Raw genomic sequence first — 18,449 nt, 5'->3', positions numbered from 1 at the left:
GTTGTCTTTTGGATAGCCATTTAACAGATTTTATTCTGGAGCACTGTGTGGATCAGGCCTTCAGCTCCCTTCCTGAGAGAGGTTCCTTGTGGGCAGTGCATATCTACAGCACAACCTAGTTCATTTGGCCCATTCTTCTCAAGAGAGGCTGCAATCCTACTACAAGTATAAATTGATGAGTCACCAACACGCATTCTAGGTAGTGGTTGGAGTGAAGCTATGGATGTGGGTAAGCTGTGGAATAAAGTACCTGCTGCCAGAGTGCACTGCTGAGATTGGAGCTCCTGGGTGCTGCTTTGACCCCACTGTGTGCAGCTGCGGTGGGGCTTTGATTCGTGGCATTTGATGCCTTTCTTGGCCAGAGGTGTTTGCTGCATACTGACACACAGAGTGCTACAGGGATGTTTTCCTGTTTGGAAAAGTGTTGGTGTTTGACAAGGGTGCTTTCCATCAAATTCATGGTCCTCCTGCACTTCATTTGTATCGATGGATGTTTTCCAGGCTACGTCACCTTACTACTTAACAGGAACATTTTGAGCCTAGACTTTTATTTCAATGTTATCTCACCCAAGCTTTGTATAACTGACGAAAGTTCAATTATATGCGAAGTGACTATTAAAGCATCAGGGCTCATCTGGGGGTCTGGGCCTCCCCTCCTGTTTTCACTTACAATTGTGCTAAATCCCTTAATGCTGCAAAGAAATCGTACGTTCATCAGGTGGAGCATTGGAGGCCAGGGTGCAGATAACCGCTTTTACTGCAGATGAGACATTGCAGTCCTGTTCTTAAGAACTGCCAGGCAGATTGGGAATCACGGTCACGGTTAATAGCAGCGAATTGCCAGCTCTTGATGGGTGGGTAGTCACTCCTTTCAGTGGTTGCCCCCTGGGGGAGAAGGTAGAAAAACAGAGGGAGGGAATTAGAGTGACTTTGCACAGTTGAGCAGGTTCATGCCGCTGGATCAGTGGCAAGCATTGGCAGGGCTCCACTCTGGGGAGGCTCACAACAACATCACAGTCTCATTTTTACCAATTGGTGTTGCTATAGCCAGTGGTGCACAGGGGGAGAGCAAAGAGAAGGGGGGGAGCCGGGGGCGAGAGTGAAAGCAAGAGTCTGGACTAAATTAAACAAACAAAAGTGCTTGTAAGTAGCATTTAACCCATAACCATTAGCCCAGTGCTGCTAATTGTACTAAACTATATATCTGAAGTTCAGTGTGTGATTAAAGAGTTGGCTCACAAACTCTCTGCATAACCTTAATTTTTTCAAGGTTCTTTGAGTGTAGAATGGCTTATAATAATGATTTTGACTAATACGATTTTTGACATGCAACTTTAATGCTTAACCTTAGTACAACTCCAGAGCATTTCATGTGTATTCAGCTGTAAAGAGTGATGATTTAAAGGGATAATATAAGAAAAAGGTCGTTCTAGAATGAACCTCTAACAAATTGCATAAAGGAAGCTTATTATTCCATGAGTAGAGAGATACGCAGCTTTTCTGATCATTTTTCTGCTTGGTTCAAGAAATTGTTGAGACATGATTGGGAAAAGAAACACAAAAAAATGAAATAGAAAACTGCAAGCAGTGAACATTCTTTTGATGGTTATGATTTTGTTGCCACTAAAAATACTCCTCAGTAATGTGGTTGTTCATCTTTCCTCTTGTTTTGGGTGAAGAATTCGTTCCAATAAGAAAATGCTGTTATTGGTTGGAGGATTGCCTCCCGGACCTGACCGGCTACCCAGCAATTTGGTTCAGTATTATGATGATGAAAAGAAGACATGGAAAATACTGACAAGTAAGTGGTTTATTTTTGTACAGTTGTCTTGATGAATTTAAAAACATGGTTAATCAAATTAGACACTTTATTGATTTGTTTCTCTTCAGAGATTTGTTTATATATCACAAGGGGCTTCACAATGGAGCAATAAATTGAGATTGCAAAAGATGCTAATTTTATAATAGGATAGGCCTAAATTAACATTGGCTTAAAATCATTCCAGTAAGTTTTTTTAAGTAAACTTGTCTTTCATGCTGCAACATGAATCTATGAATATTTATGTATATAGGAATAAAATCTGGTTTAGGAAAAAAAAACAAAGGCAGTGTTCAAGACATTTTTCTTAGAGTCAGATCCCTGGTAAGCCATAGTACTAGAGCACACCTTTGATTCTCTTTTGCATTTTCATTTCCTTCTTCCAGCTTTATCTGTTGTCCACAATCATTAAAGAAAGGTTTCCTCTGTACTACTCTGCGTCCATTGCTGACAGAAGCATTGGTGGAATATGTCAGCTACAATAAACAGTGCATGGAAGCTGCTATCACAAAATTCTTTCTCACCTTCTTTTAAAGGTTGATTGTGTTTTAGAGTAAGTATTTTGCCTCGAGCATTGAGATTTGGAACTTATTGTTATGTTGGTTGCGATTCCCAGTCTGACTTGGTCATGGAATCTAATCATAGCTTCTTGAGTGCAGCAGGCTGTGTGTGCATTAGTCCCCTTGTGGCTAAACTGGCTGCATTGGTCAATAAAACTAAATTTTAACCGTCAAAATTGCCCAAAGCAGTATAGGTAAAATAATAAATGAGCAATTTTGATCCATAAATCAAAGCCATACTTCTAAAACTGGACAACTGGTAAAACTTGGATTTCCTGCTAAACCTGCTTTTTTTTTTCTCCGGTAAAATACATTTTACAGAATTCTGTTCTTCTCCCTTATCCAAAGCCCTGTAATGGGATACATCCACATTAATAATATATCCACAGGTTAGGAGGAAAAAAGTCAGAAGACTGCTATGATGACTGAAATAATGCTCTTGCAAATTACTTTTCCCCATGGAAGATTTAGGAGCCTTTCGCAAAATGGTGCAACATAAAGACTGCTTAGGTATAGATGACCTGGACTAACAGTTGAGTGTATTGTGTAAGAATGACAATTACAAAAGGTTATATGAACTGTACATTAGAAAAGTCTACAGCATCTGTACTAGGGAACATACTATGCTTCACATTTTTCAGAATAATGAGATATGATGCTCACCTCTGTACACTACTTCTAAGAAAAGTCTGAAGATGGTAAGTCAGTGAAAAATCAATGATACTGCCTAAGGCAGAAGTGTCCAGGTTTTTATTTCATTTGCTGTGTCTAATCCAGTGGCTCACCAGGAGAGGCAGGAGGAATGGATCTATTGCTTCAAGATCTGAACTCTCCACTGAATTAAAGTAAAAAGCTTTACTTTGAATCTTACCTAGATGTAGATATGTGAGATTTTGTAAGAATGACATTTACTCAGCTCTTAATTATATTGTGTAAAAGTTACATTGTGATACTGTCTCCAAGAGTGTGGGAAACTACCCAGTGGCATGATTCCTGAATGCTCTGGCTTAATGTCCATCACCAGTATTTGAATAACACCACTGTCTATGGTGGTGTTAAGAGATGTTTCAGAATAATTTTATGTAGAGAATGTAGCCTTTTCTGTGTTACATCTAAGAACTAGTGAAGAAAAATTCTCTTTCCGTTATGGTTAATGCATGTAACATTTTATGTTGTGATTAAGACAATCAATTCAACTGTTACAGTCCTAGCTCGCTCATGTTCCAGTGCTTGCTGCTCAGCACTGGAAGTCCTGAAGGTCCCAGGATCTGTCTCAGTGTTGGCTGAGACAATGGCTGTCAAATACGCAGCCCTCTTGTGACATGAGTAATCCTGTTCTTACAAATCCTTCTAGAAAAGGATGCCCTCTTGGCCTGGTCTGCAGTTTGAAGAACACAGAGTAGAATGCCTGTCTTTTCACACTGAAAGAGACAAAATGTTAAGAAGAATGATTTCTTAAAAAATATTATTGCTACTCACCAAATGGTAACAATAACTGTTAAAAAAAAAAAGGTGAAGTAAGAGCTTCAAGTATCCCCTTCATTTTCTAACTTAACATAAGAGAGAATGGGAGACAAGTTCAAGTAGAACTTCTGTCCTTTCCATAAAACAGTGAAGGATTCTACAGCATAGGAGTGCAGGGGCTTGAAGAACTGCGACTAAGAAGTTTTAGGGAAGACCACAAACTAATCAGCTTATAACATAGTGATAGTTCAGTGCATTCATGTTGTTCTATTACATACTGTGACATTTATGTGGGAAATTAGGGACACTGTTCTAGCTTTATTTTTCTTGTACCTTTTGCAATTTAGGAAGAAGGGAATTTTTTTCTTTCTTTACTCCCAGTGCACAGTTATCAGAGATATACAGTCAGCAGGAAAGGCAGAAGATATTTTTTTTCTGTTTTTTTCACTTGTTTAGACAGTGCTGTCAGTCCTGAGGCCACAGTTCACCCTCAACTCACCAGTACAAAGGAGGAGCTTGCTCCTTACTGAACAGGGACAGAGGAAAAGCTCTCCTGCTCATGAGGTTCTGTGATAGGAAAAATCTCAGTTCTTTTAGTCTGGTATTTTAAGGTGTTCTATTTTATTATCGCCTTAGGTGTATTTGATTTCCTCCTCTACCAGCAAACATTTAAAAAGTCTTTTCTTTAACCTTCTGCCCACCAGTAGGCTCCCACACACACCAACAAAATGCCATGTCTTGCACTTAAAAGCTTACTGATCCAATGTAAAAGTGCACAGAAATTCCCTCTCCCTTCCTCCAAGCCAACCTACATTCCTCATTTTCTGCTCTTTGTGTCGGTGGCATTTGGGGATAGGGAAGGTGGGAAAGAAGCTTGCAAACACTTAATCCTGTGTACAGGGGCAGGGCCATTGAGGAGTAGATGGATGAGAGGAGCTTGAATCTGTTCCTGTCACCTTCCACTCAGAGGAACCCCAGAATTTCCTTGTCAGGGACTGCAGACCCATTTGAGAGGGAGCTGCTGGCCTGCTGCCTTTTTCCTTCTCAGTGTGGAGAGTGGGTGTTGCAAATACTCAGTTGCTTAGGGCTCCGTGTCCTGCCTTGTGTGATGCATGAGGAACAGGAGAAGATCAACCATCAGAAACTACTGACTCCATGTAAGCTGTGGCACTGCAGTTGGAGCTATGAAGATGGTTGCAGGTGAAACAGCACAAGCTATCAAGTATGACAACTCAGCAGAGTAGCAATCTCATTTTGTTTCCACGACAAGACTAGATCTATTGGCAGGGGATCCTGCCCACCTCTCTCTGCCTGGCTAGCCAAAGCACCAAATGCATCAGTACTAATGGGAGTAATTCTAAAGGTATCAGGAAAACAACTTGCCTTGTTCATAGACCCAGGAGAGGAGGGGAAGCATGCACCCATTTCCAATTTTTTAATGTCATCATCTATGGGCAAGAATGCTATGGCTCAAGGAATCGGTAGATTTTTCACAGTCTAGTATTACTGTGTATTTTTCCTATCTGGTATTTCTCAGAGTTATTTTTTCAATGTTGACAACAAAGAACAGAGGCAAAATAAAGAAAAGGAAAAAAAAGGAGAAAGTAAGTGGCATTTTACAAACACCTTTTGCCACCTAATTTGACTTGATGTGGGCACAATCCTAATCTGAGATTATATATAATTTATGCACATCAATAATGTGCATGTTGTTGTTTAATTTGAAGCACTTACTGCACAGTTGTGCCTAAGCAAAGTAGAGGCTTTTATAGACTATGGCAAAGTACAGCAAATATCTTCACTTCGTGGTTTCTTTTCAAGCTTCCCTACATGTGCACAAACACCAGTATCATATATCAGGAACAGGCAACCACTGCCCAGTGACAGAAAAGGAAGAGCTGATGGGTGTTTGACAGTCCTTAGTAGCAGCAAAAGTTCTGCACTAGTAATGGGGTTTCATTATTCCATGATATTTTGCAGACTTCATAACTACTTACTGGATGTGGGGCAGTGGGGGGGGTCTCTGTGTCACCACCTCATGCCTCACTGCTCAGAACCAGCCACTGCTGGTTCAGTTTTAATTACTAACTATGGTCCTGCCAGGAGTCCTTGTTTAATTCTAGAACTCCTTTGGTTGTTTGTTTTAACTGCAGTGTTTAAGATTAATTAAACTTTAAAGAAGTGAAACAATGTTTTGTTTGTTGGAATTATTCTATAATAATTGCAAGTTCCAAAATCCAGAGCCTATAAAGATTTTTTGTGTTCAGAATTGCATAGCTTTCCCAAAAACCCTACTGCTAAGGCAATGATGTATTACTTTCACTTTCATTATATGTTTTTAATCAGAGCGTGACTTCACACTAGACAAAGCGATGCTTTATGCATGGTCTCTCTTGTTTTTTGCTAAAATCTTTTGACATGATTAATTTTTCTTTAATGCTTTTGTCTTGTTGTAATGGTAAGGATGATGGGTATAAACCAGGGCAAAAAATACATGCTTTTCTGTCATAATGCTTCTAAGCATTTAAAAAATATATTAAATGAAAGAAAAAATATCACAAGAGAATGATCTAACTGGAATTAAATTTCTTGCTATGTGAACACAGAATGCAAGAAATAAATAAAAATGATGTAGTCACTGTTTTAGGTGGGGTTTTTTTGTATTTTTTTCCATAGCAATTTATCCATCTGTCTGATTAGGAGTGATGACTAGAAGAGAAACCGTGTCTTACAAGTTTTTAGATATACAGCTATTCCTCCTCTTAATGCAAAATTCCTTTTTCTTGAAAGCACAAAACGGTAAAATATTGGAAATATTACTGAAATCTTTCATGGTACTTTCCATCCATGTGAAGATGCAGCAGATATTTCTTTCATATCATTCCTTTTTTTTTTCAATAAGATGTTAATTGTAACATTCCTTAACCTTCCTAGTTCTCCACATCATCTGGGTGAGCCACAGAGATGATTCAGTGAACATCACAATAGTGTCAAATATATGTATAGACAATAATGTGTTTATGCTTAGGGGTTGCAGTAGATCTAGATTTTAATCCAGTGCAAAAGCCAACATAGTTGTCCAATGAGACAGTATATTTGGAAATATATGCAGGGAAATGTCCAGAACATCGCCAGACTGGAGAGTTTAGTCAGGATGACCAGCATCTCTTTTCAAGGTACTTCTTCTAGTTATCCCGTAGTCTGTCTTTTTTTTTTTTTTTTGTTATCTTGACCTTCCTGCTCTTTGCTAGGTGTATTTAAGTCTGTTGTGTTTGGTCAATGTGTAAAAACAACAACGAATCAGGCACTTTGATTTCCTTCTCTCTCCCTCTCCTTCCTGCCAGCAGCAATCACACAATATCAAGGAGTTCCCATTTATTTGTCTTCCTCTGACTTGCTGATCATAATGAGCAGCCAGTAACCTTTTCATCCTCAATGCTCTGATAAAGACAGTCCACCTTCTCCTTCCTTCCCCACAACCAGGTTGGCTGTGCTTTCATTTTTACATGAATCAGTCTGGTCTGAATGCAATATCATTTTATTTCTGTCATTTTGACTTTTTAAATTTCCCTTAAACATGTTCTGTGACACTGCAGAGGTCTTCCATCTTCAGTAACATTGAATGTCAGGCCAGCTCTTAGGCATTCTGGTGATTCTCAAAACCCTTTGAACATTATTATTTATATATTTTATCGAAAGCAAAGTCAAATAAAAGGAAGGTAGAATGATTTGCTTCATGTCTTAATCAGCATTAGGGAACCTTGGTAACTCCAATCCCCAACCTGCATTGTTTCTGCTGCAATAGGTTATATTTATTTCTTCCATGTTTTCTTTGGCAGTTCTGTGGTGTTCAGTTGTATCAGCCTTTCCTAGACAGAATGATACTTTGTTCTCCCTGAGCAAATTAATAACAAAACTCCTGTTCCTATTTTTCTGAAATGGCTTTGGAAACTCTGAGAACTTCTCAATCCTTCATGTGTTGGAGTGCTTTATGCCGTTTTGTCTTTTCTGGGCTGGTTAGTTATAAAGACAAACAGTGTGATTATAGCTCACATCAGAGGGTCCTATGAGAAATTTTCAAAGGCTTAAGTGTCAGCTGAAGCTTAGCACAGTGTGCCTTTGGAAATGCTATGTCTTTTAAGTAAATACATTCATCCAATGTAAAGCCTTTACTTTTTTGAAGAATGATAGGGTGTTAGAAGCAAGGGTTTCCTCCTTCAATTAATCCCAAATCAATTGGTAACTGAATAAAAGAAGTGATGTTTGCAAAAAATGTGTCAAGTCAGATGGACAGGTTCTCTTGATAAATGCTTGTTCTAATTTCTTCCCCTTCCCCCTTTTTTGTCACTTGTGAGAACAGTGCCCACTTACTTTAGTCAAAAAATATGTTTTGATGAGCACTTCTTGGCAGCCCTGATAAATTTCATCTCTCTTACTCCATTTATCCAGCAGTTGGGGATGCTGCAGCTTCTGCTTCAGTGCTGTGTCAAGGATGGTTTCAGCACTGCATTGAAAAGCTTGAGCAAGCATTAGCATATTGCTAAGGCAGTAGTCTTTATATTAGCCACTAGACAGATTTAATAAATGTGGTAGGTGTATGCAGAAGTTGTACATATATACATATGCACATGCTAATATGTATACTCCTTAAATAAACACACTGCTTGCACTAAAAGCTAATTTTAAACATAAATTCCATCTATATTTTCCATCGTCATACTTAGACCCTTTTAAAAGGTTCAAAAGTAGGAAAATATGGTCACAAAGGAAGAGAGATTCATACACAGAAAACTTGACTGATTGGTATGAATATCTAGCTTCAAGCCTGGATTTAGGAGATTAATTCCAGGTGGTCATATGCACTGCCAGTAAGCCACGTTTTACACATACAGAGAAGTGAGAGTATAGAAGTGAGAAACAGAAATACAGTGAAGAGTGTTTTTTCACATGTGGCATACCTTAGGTTAACCACAGCTCCCATTCTGAGGTTGATGCTTGGCGATTCAAACGTTGAAGTGCCATTAACAGTGCATGCCTGCATATCTAAGAGCAGGACAAAAGTCTAAGAATTAGTGAAAACATAGCATGTTCTCACAGTGGTTGCCGTATTTATGTGTTAAATATTATTTTCCTCTGCACTACCATTTGAGATAATTTTCAAGAAATGTCAGCTCTCTTTGTGTGCATTTTTCCTATTGATCACAATGTTGTTAGCTTCTGCTTTTACACAGGGGTTACTTGACTGTCTGTATCTTCTTTACCCTGTGCCTTATTTGTTAAGTGTGGTGTCTTGTGGGTTCTGGATAGCTTTTCCTTCCTGTATTCCCAGTCCCCTCACATCTTGCTGTGCTGTGTCTTTGAAATGACAAGTCTTATCTCTGCATTCAATCTGTTTGTGCTGAAGCCCTCAACAGTCTTTCAGCTTCTCTTGGCTGCTTTCTGCCCCTTATTATGGACTTGTGAACACCCACCTCTCTGGAAATCAGGCTGTTCATTTCCTTTCACATACAAAGATGTCTGAATCTACTCACCTTCATGCTCAGAAACTCCACTGGCAAATAGTTACTTTCAGGTAGAGTCCAGAAGCGTTAATGGAATGTCCTGTTCCCTGCCTATGCTCGACCACGACTGTTAGTGGTTGAAAACCTAAGTGGGACAAGAGAACAGGACACAACCCCCTTCTGAGACATCCTCAGGCAGGGCACTGAGACAGTGCAGAGCTGAGCCTTGGGTGGCCCCATGTAAGAAGGCAACAGGTTTAAGACAGATGAGCTATCAGCTGCTGGTACCATTCCTGCAAGAGATGCTTGATTTCAGGCTTCTCTAGGGACATCTTATTAAGAAAGCTGCTGGCTTCTGGAGATGCCACTCCTTGCTGTATCCTTGCTAGTACATTGGAACCTTTGACTCAAAACCTTTTTCCTGGATCACAGAGCTTACCTTTTACTAAGTAATTTCTCTACTTGGGTTCATATCTTTACAGGTGGCTTGAGGATGACGATTCCATTTTGCAGCAACTTCTACTGCTTAGTTCCAAGGCAAAACAAACAAAAATTCTTTCAAATGTTTTTGCAAAACCAGAGTCATATCAGAACATCCCTTCTCTTCTCAGCATCTCTTGTGGGCTGGGGAAGAGGCAAGCAGTTGAGGTTTGCGTCCCTGCCTTGCTTAAGTCAGAGTACAATTTTTTAGCTTCCAGATTTTTCATATATGTCCCAATGGGTACTTCACAGCCCCACCAAAGAAAGTTTTGTCCAGCTTTGCAAGGCTAACTGCAAACCAGAAACTGCCTAGCTACAAGTAAGAAGCTGCTGTGACTTCACTGGTAAACCCAGGTGATCAGCAGAGTGTAGGTGTGTGGGCTTAATGCTGCCCTAGAGGATCTGCAACATTTTGAGTAATCTCAACCTATGGGCATTGTCTGTCTGCTGTGAACACAGATATCCTGGGAGCTGCATTGTCCTGTCTTCTGTCCAAAGCATGTGTCTCACCTGGCTAGATACAGATTTCAGCAAAGCCATGTAATTTCTAGTGAAAGGTAATATGGTCAAAATGTTCTCACCAGATCTGTTTGTGTAGATCTCTCAATACTATTTGGCCACTGCCTCTAAAAAAATCAGCCATCTGGAATAACTTTCACACAAAATTATATGGGAATGTGCAAATTCAGTGCACATCCAAATATTGCTTTCTGGTTTTCAGGTGATTCCAGGTAAAATTTATGTGTTTATTCTTACCTACTTGCTCTGGGATTTATGTAGCATTAATGGGAGCTAGGCATGTATGAAGATGAAAATGAACCCTGGTATGTTTATATTTGCTTACTTTGGAAAGTATCTAATGTGACATTTATGTACAGATGGGTTGCAAACAGGATGGCAAAGTACTGCTGGCTGGGTAAAATGTAATAATAAAAAATTCCCATAGAAATCATAAGGATTGTTTGAGGAATTGGTACATGTTTTATAAATTTTCTCTTCTCAAACCTTCTTAAAAGAGAAGGCAGTTTCCTTCCCAGAAGTGTTTTGTACACAGTTATTTGCAATACAGATTTCAGAAGCCTGCCATAGCTGTCTCAGTTTTTGTGCTATAATGACAAGAGGTGAACATTTTGCATCCTCAACTTTATTTGCTGTTGTATGCCCTTATTGCATTCTAGTGGCTCATTGTTTGAAGGAAGTCATTCTCTTTTCAATTTTCCTCTATTTTCTCACAGCTTGATTAAGTTCCTTTCTCTCTTCCCTTCCCTATCCCTTTCCCCTTCCCTACTGGCCCCCCTACTCCCCTACCTTCCCTCTGTTTAAGACAGAAATAAAATTTATTACATACTTGAGAAGGGTTTTTTCTAAGCTTTCTGTCTCATACCAGGTGTTGTATGAGCTACTGCTTTCATTTAACTGAATGCTGGAGTATCTGCAGGAACAGACTAATATGTCTTTACAGGGATGGCTTTTGGTATGTTGTTTTGTCATATTTATATATTGTGATTCTACTCCCAAATGGGGATTGTGCTACTACAGGGTATGCAACTGCAGAATGACTGTTCACACCGAGAAAAAAAGTGTTAACAAATTGAATAGTAATGAATTAACCTGCAGAAAAAGCATTTTGCCCTAGTACACAGAAACCCTGCATAACTAGAGCATATAATTTTAAATGAAGCAGGCTCTAGGAATGCCTCAATGGATGTGATGTCGACAGTAGCTCATAATTCATGGATATGAATTATGGCTGAATATCAGGAAAAAACTTCCTGACATTGAGATCTATTAGGTTGTGGAATAATCTCCCATGGGAAATGGTGGAAATCCCATTGCTTAAGATCAGACTGAGCACTAGGAAAGGGACAAATCCTGGCCTGGCCTCAATCTTTTAGGGCAGATTAATTAATTGCGTTAACATATGCCTTCCCATTAGTCTAGACAGGCGATGTCTTCTGGTATTTGCCAGGCAGGAGCAACAAAGGCAGCTGTAGTATGAGCTATCTTACCTAGCCCCATGACCATACCCCCTCTGCTTGTGAATATATCATCCTCAGGGGTGAAAAAAGGGATAGCTTTCACAGAATACGCTGAGTTGGAAAGGACCCAAAAGGATCATCGAGTCCAACTCTTAGCCCTGCACAAGACCATCACCAAGAGTCAGACCATGTGCCTGAGAGTATCATCCAAACGCTTCTTGAACTCTGTCAGGCTTGGTGCTGTGAGCACTTCCCTGGAAGCCTGTTCCAGTGCCCAACCACCCTCTGGGTGAAAAACCTTTTTCTAATATCCATTTTAAACCTCCTCTGACACAACTTCAGGTCATTCCCTTGGGTCCTGTCACTAGTCACCACAGAGAAGAGATCACTGCCTGCCCCTCCTCTTCCCTCAGGAAGTTGTGGACTGCAATGAGGTCTCCCCTCAGTCTCCTTCAGGCTGAACAGACCAGGTGGCATCAACCACTCTTCATATGGCTTGTCCTCCATGCCCTTCACTATCTTCATTGCCCTCCTTTGGACTCTCTCTAACAGCTTAATATCTTTCTTATATTGTGGTGCCCAAAACTGCACACAATATTCAAGGTGAGGCCTCACCAGTGCAGAGCAGAGCGGGACAATCCCCTCCCTCAACCAGCTGGCGATGCTTTGCCTGATGCCCCCAGGACAGGGTTGGCCCTCCTGGCTACCAGGGCACTGCTGACTCATATTCAACTTGCCATCAACGAGGACCCCCAGGTCCCTTTCCATGGCACTGCTTTCCAGCATCTCATTCCCCAGTCTGTACAAACATCCAGGGTTGCCCCATCCTAGGTGCAGAATCCACCACTTTTCCGTGTTGAACTTGATATGGTTGGTGATTACCCAGCCCTCTAATTTGTCACGGTGATTGTCCAGCCCTCTGCAGGGCCTCCCTGCCTTCAAGGGAGTCAACAGCTCTTCCCAGTTTTGTGTCTTCTGCAAACTGCGTATATCCCTTCCAGTCCTGCATCCAAGTCATTTATGAAGATGTTGAAGAGCACAGGCCTAAGATGTAGCCTAAGACAGGTCACCAGCCTGATGTTACCCCATTCCCTGTCACCCTCTGTGCTTGACCTGTGAGCCAATTGCTCACCCACCACATGGTGTGTTTATCCAGCTGTGTACAGGATATTTTGTGAGAGACAGTATCAAAAGCTTTTACTGAAATCCAAAAAGATTACATCACCTGGCTTCCCTTGATCGGCTAGGTGTGGGTTACCTTGTCACAGAAAGAAGTCAGGTTGGATAAGCAGGACTTTCCTCTCATGAAGCTGTTGTGGCTGTGACCGATGACAGTGTTGTCTTTCAGGTGTTTTTCAATACTTCCCAGAGTAATCTTCTCCATAACTTTACCAGGCACTGAAGTGAGACTGACAGGCCTGTAGTTTCCGGGGTCCTCCTTCTTGAAGATCAGGACAATGTTTGCCAGCTTCTAGTTAGCTGGATTTCCAAGACCACCCAAAAATCATTGAGAGAGGTTTTGTGATGACATCAGCCAGCTCTTTGAGCCCCTCCAGAGCTGTTCTGGAGAATCGCTGTGCTGGCTTCTTGAGAGCCATGTGTGAAATAAACTGGGCAGTATTTTTGGCACGGAGGCATGCCTGGTTTCTAGCTGCAGTGCCCTTGACTAACCTGCATCTGTGTGAACTGTGTGTGAGGGCTGAAGTGTGGGAGTGAGCCCAGTACCGTGGCTGTTTTGTGTGAGACACTCCTGTTCAGGATTCTTGGGACCATGAAAGGGAGTCAGAATCTTTTCCACAGTGTGAACATCTGTTTTCTATGAAGTGGGTAAGCCTACCCAAGAGCTCACTGAGCTCAGCGAACACCCAGAGCGTCCACTGACTGATGTGAACCTGTCATTTTCAGTAACAAGTTATCTGTGACTGAATCATTTTAAATATTCCCATTTTATTACAAGTAGATAATGTATGTAACGCACATGATTTAGCATTAATTTGGCGGGGGGGGAAGTCCTCAACTCTTAAAATGTCTATCACTAAAACTATTAAATCAAGCTTGTTTCCTTGTGAGCAGAAACTGCAAGTAATGAAGTGACAGTTCTGCAGTGATGACAATAACCAATACCTTAATTTATATGAGTAGACAAATGCTTTGAGTTCTTCTTATTAAAAAAAAAAAGAGGAATAAAAAAAAGGTTTGACCCTAAAATTTGAAACTAGGAGAGAGTAAATGTTCCTCCCTGGGCTAAGCAGGAAAGGGAAAATTGAGAGAGATGTGCTTGAATCACTCTCAGGTGGGGAGGCTTGGCAAATTATGTTATTAGAAATCATTAAAATAGATTTAAATAGAATTACCATGATGAGTGATGTAAGGGCCATGTTTCTGCTCTTCTCCTCCTTCCCCCCTGGTTTTACATGCCAGAAGAACAGAGTGTATGACTCCAATCTGTGCTCAACAGTAGCTGCTTGCTTGCTGGTCAAGAATTACAGCTGCTGTATGCACAGCTTTAACAAACATACAAACCATATGTAAAAGATACTTTTCTGATTGAAATGACATGAAAGGAATGTCAAAGAGCTGCAGGATCAGAAAGAAAGAACTAGATTTGTTTTTTCCTTGATTAAAGACTAACAAAAAGAAGTCCAATTAAAGGTCACAGAGCAGTCTTCTTCCCTCATGCATATGAAAGGCATTGTGCAGGAATAACTAAGGCAGAATTTGACTCCCAAATTAACTCATTTACTGGATGCAAAACTGAAAGAAAATCCTTATGACCAGCTTATAACTGTATATAATGAAAAATTGCAACAGCAGAAAAATATATTCGTATCATATCTCTAATTCAGCAAAGTATTAATCACACTGATGTTCAGCAGTGTGTTTAAATACATTCTTAAGTACTTTACTAAGTACTGCCTGTAAACAACTCGATATGATGGTGCATTAACATAAGAGAGAGTTTATCTATATACTCTCTCCAGAGAACTACAATTATTTTAAGTACTGTGGCAGCCAGTAACACAGAGCTGGATGATCTGTGGTGTCCAAATCCCAGCCTTCTGGATAGTCCCCGTGCAGCCCTTGTCTCCCAGCTGCATTACCACTAATGTCTGCACAAGCTCATTTAAACTTTATTTTATTCAGCAGAATCACAACTGCTGAAATCAGCTGGGCATTACTGGCTCCCATTAACTTCAGCTTCAGGAAAAAAAGATATGTCTATGGGAGAGATGTCCCATGTAAGGGTTTATACACTGCTCAAGCCTCCAACTTAAGTTCTGTTAACATGCAGGATGTTTCAGGGTCTTTCTGCAATGGGTCACATTTCATCCAGCAAGATTGGAGCCACTGTCCTCCTGTCAGCTCCCAGGCTGTCTCCAGTGCCTCTCCAAGAAATGATCACTTCAGCACTCAGAAATTTGATTTTTCTTAACTGCAAAGATTTACAACATCAATAAAGCCCTGACATAGCATCCCTTTTCCTGAAGCCATAATTTGGCTTCACTCCAGCAGCTTTATTTTAGCAGCCTGGCCTCCTTTCAGAGAGGCAGGACTGCCATGGAAAGGGGTTCCACCCCCAGGTAAAACAGCACTGGTGCCCACCTGAAGTAGTTGCAGTCATTTGAGGGCTTTCATTTGAAACTTTCAATATTGGAAAATAATTCATTTTCATCAGAGAAAATAACTGATTCCTTAGGGAAAAGTGTTCTGGTTTTACATGGCACAAAACAGCGCTGTTTCAGGAGTAAATGTTTTATACAGAAAACTTCTATTGATCTATCACCTTCTATTGATTTTCGCAAAAAAAAAAAAGAAATTCTTTGAGGGCTGGCCATTTAACCATATGATACCATGTTTTTTTGCCTCAGCTTCTAAAGTCCCTAATTGCCTTTTTGCAGTGTGCAAAAGGTGTTCTTGAGAGCTCTGTGTTTCCCCTGATGCTCAGAGGCTTTGCAGGATGCTGCAGGGGTTAGGTCTCAGTGAGCTGCTGGAATGGCCCACAGGTGCACATCCAGGGATGGGAATCCTCTTCCTCTTTGCAGAAGGAAGGCTGCAGAAGTACACCAAAATACTGGAAGATGGCTGTGCACCAGTTTTGGGTACCACCCCACCCACAGAGGGTGCAGGTGGGGATGAAGAGTGACTGGTTTTAGTTGGTTGGGTTGGACAATGAAGACAGACACCAGACCTGCCCGCTGAGTCCAGAGCTGAAATTCTTCCGGAGTGGACTCCAGAGGCTGGTGCAAAAATGTCAGGAAAGTGTCACAGGAAAAAAAAAAACCACAAGCAAAGGGGGGTTTGGGCGATTAGAGCAAAGTGAATTGTGTGGACCAAATTCACATCACACCATGAAATCTGTGGATGAAATGTGTTAAGAATTTAATGTCTGTTCTACTTATAAATGATTTGTGGTTGTCAAGTAGAACAACCTGCAGACAGGTACTAAAAACTAGAAAGAAATACCCAATTTACCCATTTTTGATCATTTATATATACCTTTTTAACGTGTTGTTTCCTGCCACCAGTGGATACAACTCCTGCTGAACTCAGGCCCTCAACGAACAGGGACCTTTAGAATAAAGGAGAACTTGAAAGTTCACCTGTTGGGGCTAAGTCGGTAACATGAAGTTAGTTCAGGTATCACTACACCATACGATAACAGTTTCAGTACTCACAGTTCTACCCTGAGACTGTCCCCTCAGAGCACAACAATAATACTGCCCTTTGTCGTGTGTCCAAGTAAAGCACAACTGAGTACCTAATTCTGATTATTTCAGGGAACTTGCTGCAGAGTTGCATTAGCTGCGCTGCCAACAATTTTATCTCTGATCTTGCACATTTGGTATATTAAGACAAAGCTTTGTGATTCAACTGATTGTTTTTCAAATGGGAGGTTTTGATCTTATGGTTGAAAATTAAAAGTAAATTGAAAGTAAATTGAAGAAAGTACATTGAAGGGGCACCAAGCACATGTAGTGTCTTGGATTTAGTGATGTGGGTTGTAATTTTTGAAACTGTTTTGGGTTATCAGCACTTGTACTGTAGAGTAGGGAGCAAATAAAGCCTTCAAGGTTTTTAATGTGATTTGAAGACAAAATTTTTGCAAAATTGCTTAGTATTCATTTTTATCAAAACTATGTTTATGCAACCTGGTACTGCAATAGGAATCAATGTATTTGTGAACCTCCAGTGAAATGGATTTCAGCAAGTGTCTCAAACAGGTTTTTTAGTTGTTCAGAGGACTTATTCTTTGAAAGCCTACATACAGCTGATCATATGGAACTACCTTTGCAGACTTAATGTCTAAATTTTGACTTTAAGGATTCTACAGAATTTTAATGAAGTTATTTCTATAATAAAAACTCCACACTGCTTCTTGGGATATGTACAGTCAGTGCAAAATTTCAGTGTTTTATAAAGTATAAATAAGGTGCACTGACATAAGGAGTAGGTTGCTTCCACCAGCTCATTTTGCAGGTAGTTGCTATTGTTTGTTTGTCATCTGTGGAAGTTTATTGAGTCTATATCTTTTGTAATTTTGTTATGGTCAAAGGATTGCAAGAGATCCAGCTCATCTGCTTTTCCCCAAGGTAGCCCCTACTAGCTGAGCCACAATGCCTGCTCGTGCTCATGTTCCTGAGTGGTTACAAATGTAAGGTAAAATGTGCACTTCTAAACAACGTAAGCTTTAAGACAGTTTAAGCTTGTGGCTTTTTCTAATTGTAAGAGACTAAAAGCAATTACTGCAGCCCAGCTGATAAGTGGTGACTTTCACAAGCACAGTGCTAAACCAAAGCAATAGCGTTGATCATCTGTTCCTGTTCTGTAGTATGAACCAAAACTGTTTGTATCAGTGGTAACCTAATTTGTGTAAAAACACATTTGTTTTAGCCAGATGTGGATCAGCAGTCTCCATATTAATATATATGATCAAATGCACTGCAGTTGGGATTATATTCTGTCTTTATTAATTTAAAGGAAGACTGCAAACTCCTTAGGTAGGATCGGTCTGCATTAATGTCTGGTAATGATTCACTGTGCATTTTATCAGTGTTTTTGCAATGAATTAACAAAAGAACGGCTTAAGTGCACTTTCTTATTTTATTTCCCTTGTATTTCTTTTTTGGCCACGTTTTTTACATCTGATTCTCTTTTTGAAAACCCAACTTCATCAGGAATTGAAGTTAAATTGAGTTTTCACCTGCAGGACATACTGTTGAGCAACACAAATCTTTCTGCCCGTGCTCATCTCCCAGTTCATCATTGAAGTCTAATCTTGCCAAAGCCAAGTGCTGCATTGCCACTTGGGCACATCCCTGCATGTGGCTCTTTTTGAAAAAGAGTGGCTTTTGAGACACTTGCAAGGATGTGGATCTGTGCAGTACTGGCTGTGTCATGCTGCAAAACACAAGTTGTTCCATTGCTGGGAGGAGAACTGATGGGTCAGCTTACCCCTGTCAGTACTGCTGCCCTGTGTTAGGAGCGTCCCCAGAAGCTGCCCTCAAGTAATCTTCCTCTGCCCATACCATACAAGGAAAAGATCGACTTCAAAATTGCTTTTTGCAATTTTGCTTTTTGCTCTCCTCTTGGCCATGGAGAAGAAGAAGAGGAGTCTATAGGAGCTTCCAAGGCTGAGCTGGGTCCT

General features: G+C 40.5%; 1 protein-coding gene across 1 annotated transcript in view; it reads left to right on the top strand.

Annotated features, from left to right (window-relative positions):
- The window catches only part of KLHL14 (kelch like family member 14), a 62,722-nt gene that overhangs the window by 14,423 nt on the left and 29,850 nt on the right, over nt 1–18,449 (top strand). The window contains exon 2 of the mRNA XM_051770004.1: nt 1,680–1,801. Coding sequence (XP_051625964.1) covers nt 1,680–1,801 — 122 coding nt within the window. The remainder of the gene's footprint in view (nt 1–1,679; nt 1,802–18,449) is intronic.

Source organism: Manacus candei, unplaced genomic scaffold, assembly GCF_025592945.1.
Source record: "Manacus candei isolate 608988 ecotype Guabito, Panama unplaced genomic scaffold, ASM2559294v1 h1tg000008l, whole genome shotgun sequence".
NCBI classification, from domain to species: domain Eukaryota; kingdom Metazoa; phylum Chordata; class Aves; order Passeriformes; family Pipridae; genus Manacus; species Manacus candei.
This window is presented reverse-complemented; position numbering and strand designations above follow the sequence as displayed.